The 6,521-nt window shown below is 51.3% G+C and overlaps 3 protein-coding genes across 3 annotated transcripts; 2 read left to right on the top strand and 1 right to left on the bottom strand.

Moving 5' to 3' along the window:
- The first annotated feature begins 347 nt into the window (after positions 1-347).
- BJX67DRAFT_135141 (glycosyltransferase family 31 protein) lies at positions 348-2,186 on the top strand. Its single transcript, XM_071024586.1, has one exon. The coding sequence runs from the start codon at positions 610-612 to the stop codon at positions 2,110-2,112; it is 1,503 nt and encodes a 500-aa protein (XP_070885625.1). The 5' UTR covers positions 348-609; the 3' UTR covers positions 2,113-2,186.
- A 497-nt stretch (positions 2,187-2,683) lies between these two features.
- BJX67DRAFT_381869 (threonine--tRNA ligase THS1) lies at positions 2,684-5,083 on the bottom strand (the record flags this gene model as incomplete). The annotated part of the gene is made up of 5 exons (XM_071033097.1): positions 2,684-3,508; positions 3,563-4,138; positions 4,192-4,456; positions 4,509-4,953; positions 5,023-5,083. The coding sequence occupies 5 exons, from the start codon at positions 5,081-5,083 to the stop codon at positions 2,684-2,686; spliced, it is 2,172 nt and encodes a 723-aa protein (XP_070885624.1).
- A 196-nt stretch (positions 5,084-5,279) lies between these two features.
- On the top strand, positions 5,280-6,454 carry BJX67DRAFT_355403 (H/ACA ribonucleoprotein complex subunit GAR1/NAF1). Its single transcript, XM_071029307.1, has 6 exons — positions 5,280-5,404; positions 5,473-5,520; positions 5,577-5,677; positions 5,738-5,883; positions 5,933-5,961; positions 6,019-6,454. Exons 1-6 carry the CDS (start codon positions 5,338-5,340, stop codon positions 6,228-6,230), a joined length of 603 nt encoding a protein of 200 aa, XP_070885623.1. The 5' UTR covers positions 5,280-5,337; the 3' UTR covers positions 6,231-6,454.
- The last annotated feature ends 67 nt before the right edge of the window (positions 6,455-6,521 follow it).

Here is a 6,521-nt window from a genome sequence, read left to right as displayed (position 1 = left end):
CAATTGAGCAACAAAAACGGGCTTTAGAACTCCGAGAGATAGAGCTTCGACTAAAAGACAAAGAGGAAGAAATACGTGAGAAGCAGCTTCAAAACCAGGCAAAATAACTTTAGAATGAGGAGAAAGAACTAGAGCTTATGGAACGTCAAGCAAAGATACATCAGAGAAATAGTGAAATATAAAGATTAATCAGTTAGATAGTAGTTGAAAAGCAGTTAATGCCTTTAATTACAAGTGTCAACAATGTGTAAAGCCTAGCCGCCGGGTAATTAATACCTATAACAATTAGCGTCGGAAGCCGTAATATTGGTCAGGTGATGCGCTAGCGCGGCGTCCCACCTTTAGAACGGTGCCACCTGACCTGTAACCTGTCAAGCAGTGTGCCCCCTGATTTGATGTGTCTCTCTCTACCAATCACATCCTCACCAGTGGCACGTTTCGTCCCTTTTGGCGCACTTTTTCGAGCACCAGGTGAGAGGCGCTGGTTGTGGAAGGAAAAGGAGCCTGCAGGTGGAGGCCAAGCCGAACGAGATGGCGACTGACTGTGTCGATCTCCTCTCCGTCATCCGCAATTCCGCATGAGATGGAATCGCGTCATCCCCGGCCACGATGCAGCAATTTTACCTGCTCTTCCACACACTCCAACAGCATAAACTAGCCTCTTGGAAACTTTTAGTCTTGGCCGCTGGATTGATTCTTGGATGCGTGGTCTTATTTACTTACTCAAGTACCAGTACCGTGCGAAGCGATCGGCCCAGCCCTGATCTTTCCCCGAGCGAAACCAGTTCCAATGCAGACAGCGACGCCACGAATAAGGCTGATAGCAGTGCCAACGCTTGCTATATCGATCTCAACCTCCTCAGACTCTACGCGGATAATGCTTCATCGGTCGAATATGCGCGACTGAACTTTGGCGTATTAAGAACTGAGAACTTCACCGCGTTCTCAGATTCTCTTGACGTCTCCATTCCTTCCAACCGCATTGTCCACCTCGATACCAGCGCTAGCCGAGAAATTCAAACCGAGAACGACTGTACGGCGTCGGTAACGATCGAAGTACCCCTCATCTCCCCACGGCCTGATGCATCGCACATGGTCTTCGGGGTCGCAACCTCCCTAGAAAAACTCGAAGATTCCCTCGACGCATTCTCACACTGGGCCGGCAACACCAACGCTCAGATAATCGCAGTCGTCGAACAAGGCGGGTCGTCGATACGACGAAGAATCCAACAACGTGCGAAGGATCTAGGTATCCGGTTAACAATTACACAAACCGAGGACGACCGGTTGGACCGATACTTCTCTCTCATCCAGGTGCTGTACCAACATCGCCATGAATCAACACAGTGGGCGGTTTTGATAGACGACGACACATTCTTTCCCTCCATGAAGAACTTGGTCGACAAACTCGCGTCCTATGATAGTTCGATTCCGCAATACGTCGGCGCAATGACAGAAGATCTGGCTCGGCTCTCGGGGACCGGATACATGGCGTACGGCGGCGCAGGCATCTTCCTCTCACTCCCGCTCCTCTCGAGCCTCCAGTACGTCTTTGAGACATGCCACGCCTTCAAGGAACGCGGTGACCGGATGCTCGCCTCTTGTATATACGCCCACACAGATGCTAAATTCACCTGGGAGCGCGGTCTCTACCAACTCGACCTCCACGGAGATCTGTCAGGGTTCTTTGAGTCAGGCCGCCCGCTTCCCCTTTCCGTGCATCACTGGAGGTCCTGGTTCCAAGCCGATATGGTCGCGCTGGGGAAAGTGTCGGCTGTATGCGGGGACGAGTGTCTGCTTCGCCGGTTCCAACTATCCAAGGATTGGTTTCTCGTCAACGGGTACTCCGTCATCCAGGATAGGACGCTGTGGAATGATCCGAGGCCGATGGAGCAGACTTGGGATAAGAGCAAGTATAAAGGCTCGGATCCGTTCGCCTATAGCCTCGGGCCGTTGAGACGAGCTGATCCGGATAAGGTTTCTTTGAGGTTAAGGGGCGTGGTGGAGGATGAAGACTCGGGGAGTATCAGGCAAGTGTATGTGCTCAGTGGGGCGGATGAGAAGCCTCCGCGGGTCCTGGAGGTTGTTTGGGCGGTAGTAGAGGAAGATTAAGTAATTCTCTTGTATATACTTATCTAGGTCGTCTGGTATTTTTGGACATTGTGATACCTGTTCCCCAGCCGAGCTGTCACTTGGTCAAATGAGGGTGTCGCTTGAAGCAGCCTTCGTTTACAATGGTATCCCAACAGTCATCAATGCACCTAATCCGATAAATACTCTGACAGGCTAGCACTCACGAAGGCCTTGAAGCAGGTCCTCGACGAGATAATTATCCCGGGCCCGTAGTCGCTGTTCAAGCAGGTATCCAGGCGCCCGGTTAGCGACCGGCGCCTGTGGATCATGAGACTAACATCATCTGGATTACGTACAGACATCATCTGCTCATATGCATTGAACTTGACCAATGCTACACGTTGCTAAATATGACTCAACGGAATTCAACCCTGGAAATCATCTCCCACCGAAAGAACACCAACGAGGCATAAAACTCATAGTCATGACTGAGGTCGACTCTAGGTTCTAAAAACGCTGAGTCTCCTAAAGATAGAAGGAAGTACTCCAGAGTAACATGGACGCGGGGGAAGGAGGGGGAGATTGTGAAAGTGAGACAGGTGTCAAGGGACTAGAGAGAATTGACCAGTCTGCGCTCCTTGCGTAGAGCACGGAACTTCTGCCGAGCTTCCTCAAGAGGAACCATGATGCCCTTGTTTTGCGTCGCCGTGTCATCACGGTTGCGGATATTGACGGAGCGAGACTCCTTTTCTTCGGCACCGACGACGAGGATGAAGTTATACTGAGCCAGTTGTCCAGTGCGAATCTTCTTCTGCAGGGTGTTACCGCTAATGTCAACCTCAACATGTAGCTTGTCGCCATGCAATATCTTTTGCACCTCCTGAGCATAGTCGTACACGGCTGGCATAACAGGCACTATGAGAACCTGGCGCGGGCTGATCCAGAAGGGCCACTTGCCGCCGAAATGCTCGGTTAGAATCCCGAGGAATCGCTCAAAACTGCCAATAATGGCACGGTGGATGACAACGGGACGGGCGCGGCCAGGGCCAGGTTCGTTAGACTTGGTATCGCCCTCCTTGTCGGCGCCATCCTGGGTAGCTTGACCCTTTTCATTGGTCATATATTCCAGCTTGAAGTTGAGGGGTGCCTGGTAGTCAAGCTGGATGGTGGCACATTGGAACTCTCTCTTGAGAGCATCAGCAATGGTAATATCAATCTTGGGGCCGTAGAATGCGCCATCTCCTTCATCGATCGCCCAATCTGTGCCCTTAAACTTGTTCAAGGCGTTCTTGAGCTGCTCTTCAGCGTAGTTCCACGTCTCCAGCTCCCCAAGGTACTTCTCAGGACGAGTGGAAAGCTTCAATTTGAAGGTGAAGCCGAAAAGCCCGTAGATGGACTGCAGGAAGTCGAAGAGTCCTGCAATTTCGGTTTCGATCTTGTCGAGTCAGCAAAATTATACAGTATCACTCGTTAATGAGGAACGACTCACCTGGTCCTGGGCGCAGAAGATGTGAGTGTCATCCTGCTGGAACTTCCGGACGCGAGTAAGTCCATGCAAAGCGCCGGATGCCTCGTTTCTGTGCAATACACCAAAATCCGCAATCCTCAGAGGGAGCTCTCGGTAGCTTCGTTCACGGTGGCCGAAGAGCATGAAGTGACCAGGGCAGTTCATAGGCTTCAGAGCCCATTCTCTCTTTTCGACATCAAGCTTGAACATATCATCTTTGTAGTGGGCCCAGTGGCCGGACGTTTTCCAAATGCTCACGTCGTACATGTTGGGAGTCTGGACTTCCTGATACCCTCGCTTACGGTACTCGGATCGCAAAAGGGATTGGAGAGAATTGAAAATTTTGACACCGTTGGGAAGTAAGAACGGACATCCAGGTGACACTTCGTCAAAGAAGAACAGTTCCTGCTCCTTACCAATCTTCAGATGATTGCGCTTTTCTGCCTCCTCCAAAAACTTAAGGTGCTCCGCCATCTGCTTCTTATCGGGGAACGCGACACCACGGATACGCTGTAAGGAGTCGTTGTTTTGATCACCAAGGAAGTACGCCGAGGAGTTCTGTCAAAAGGTCAGAATGCCAGAGCCATTGTGTCATTGGCTTCTACACTGACCTGCATAATCTTGAACGTCTTCACCTTGCCGGTGCTCTGAATATGGGGGCCTCTGCAGAGATCGACAAGGGTACCACATCGGTAGACGGTGCTCTTTTCTCCAGTCACCAGCTTGTCAATATAGTGCAGCTTGTACTTGCTGTACGCGAACATCTTCCTCAGATTCTCCTTCGTGACCTCCAATCGATCGAAGCTCTGCTTTTCTTTGAAAATCTTAGCCGCCCGGTTATCGAGCGACTTCCAGTCGGTCTCTTTAACAACGCGGCTGGGGAGATGTTAGCGGTTTCTAGAGCCAACGGGGGAAACGAAAGTTGTACTTATCCGGCATGGCCATGTCGTAGAAGAAACCTTGTGGGGTGGGTGGGCCATGAGAAAGAAGACATCCATACTCGCACTCACAAGCCTCACCAAGACAGTGAGCGCTCGAGTGCCAGAAAACCTCCCTCCCCTCCGGATCGCTAAATGGAACATAGGACACAATACAATCACCCTCTAGCGGGCGGCCGAGATCCCATAAACCTTCCCCTTCAATCTTCGCAATGACGATGTCAGCGCTCAGTTCTTTGGGAACATGCTTGAGCAGCTGTGCAGGGGTGGTCTCCCAGGCCTTCGCCGGGACAACGGAGGTATTTCCGTCGCCGAGGTGGAGCGTAACACTGATCTCGGTATGGGACTTATTTTTCACGTCCTGGAGATGCTCCTGCCATAGCTCCTCAAACAGTCTATTTCGCTCAATGATGAAGTCCGGAAGCGAGTCGGGACCTAAAGCAATTGCATACTTAGCAAGAGGGGTTGAGCATAACATTCGGCGGGGTAGAGGACAGGACTCACTGGAAGATTTCGCCTCCACAGAGGGCCTGACAGGCAAATCCTTTGGGCTATCGGAAACCATGGTTATACTCCACAATGTCGTTTAACTACTTGAAAGAATGATCCAAAGGAAAGGAGGATTCCTCCAAGGACGATGCCTCTTTTTTCACTCCAGCCTCTGGACTCAAATCATTGAGCCAATCGGAAGGCGGTAAATCACATGACTCATAACTGCCCTGCGGCTAGCGACACTTTACCCTTTCGAGCCTCACACCGTTTGAAAACTTCTCCGCGATCACTCCGCAACACGCCGACTATTTCAACTCCAACGTCAAAATGTCATTTCGTGGAGGTGGTCGTGGCGGTTTTTCCGGTCGTGGCGGAGGTTTCGGTGGCCGTGGAGGTGAGTAGAAGCCGAAATCTAAGCTTGAGATCTGCTCGGCCAGAGCTAACGCAAATTTTCTTGGATAGGCCGGGGAGGGTTCCAGCAGTCCTTTGGACCGCCTGACCAAGTGCTAGGTGATATTTCTTTACTTCCGGGGTGTCTAGCGACGAAAGTTGGCTAACAATATCAGAGATGGGTACTTTCATGCACGCGTGTGAGGGGGAGATGGTTTGCGAATCTGTCAACCCCAAGATTCCCTACTTCAACGCTCCCATCTATCTGGAAAATAAGGTATAGAAACAGCTATTGACACCGTTGAGATAGTAACTAACCAGCTTGTGATATCGGTAGACGCCCATTGGCAAGATCGACGAAGTCCTTGGGCCCATCAACCAAGTATATTTCACGATCAAGCCTCAAGAAGGCATCGTCGCAACATCCTTCAAGCCCGGCGACAAGGTTTACATCGGCGGTGATAAACTCCTTCCTATCGAGAAGTATGTCTTTTAATGTCCTTATAAGAATAGCACGACGCTAACTGACTAGGTTCCTTCCTAAGCCCAAGCCCCCGCCAGGTAAACATCATAATTCCGCTCCTTCACGATATACGCTCGATTCTAACAAGGTGACAGGTGCTGCAAAGCCGAAGAGGGCAGGTGGTGCGCGCAGTGGGGCCCGTGGCGGCCGGGGTGGTGGTCGTGGTGGTTTCGGTGCTTCTCGAGGTGGTCGCGGCGGCGCTCCGAGAGGGCGCGGTGCGCCTAGGGGTGGAGGCTTCGGCTTCCGCGGTGGTAGCGGTGGAAGGGGAGGTGGTCGGGGAGGGCCCCGTGGAGGCTTCCGGCGTTAGACACGCTTCTCTGTCTTTGCCTACTCCTGTCTAATTACGGCGTTATGGGAACATGGGAGATTCTGCAGGAACCGTTTTATGTCGATATAATTTTGCCCACCCGAAGAGAAATCGCTTTTTTCTGCTTGAATACCGGAGCATGATATCATTTTCGGACGAATCACGAGGCAAGGTTCTTGTAAACGTTCCAAAATTCAGTGAATTTGATTGAATCTTCAATTGTGGCTGGTGTGTGGCGCAGTAGCACTCCATGAAACAATGACGTCTCCTCACACTGGTAAAAGCCTGAAA

This window comes from Aspergillus lucknowensis (genome assembly GCF_044049455.1).
Source record: "Aspergillus lucknowensis strain CBS 449.75 chromosome Unknown BJX67scaffold_24, whole genome shotgun sequence".
NCBI classification, from domain to species: Eukaryota; Fungi; Ascomycota; class Eurotiomycetes; order Eurotiales; family Aspergillaceae; genus Aspergillus; species Aspergillus lucknowensis.
The sequence above is the reverse complement of the archived record's forward strand: the minus strand, read 5'-3'. Positions and strand labels throughout refer to the sequence as shown.

Bases quoted from the DNA above. Each gene is read 5' to 3' on its own strand.
- BJX67DRAFT_135141 (XM_071024586.1), top strand. From the start codon at position 610: ATGCAGCAATTTTACCTGCTCTTCCACACACTCCAACAGCATAAACTA.
- BJX67DRAFT_355403 (XM_071029307.1), top strand. From the start codon at position 5,338: ATGTCATTTCGTGGAGGTGGTCGTGGCGGTTTTTCCGGTCGTGGCGGA. The intron at 5,405-5,472 runs GTGAGTAGAAGC...TTTCTTGGATAG, and splicing joins AGGTTTCGGTGGCCGTGGAG to GCCGGGGAGGGTTCCAGCAG. The intron at 5,962-6,018 runs GTAAACATCATA...ACAAGGTGACAG, and splicing joins TAAGCCCAAGCCCCCGCCAG to GTGCTGCAAAGCCGAAGAGG.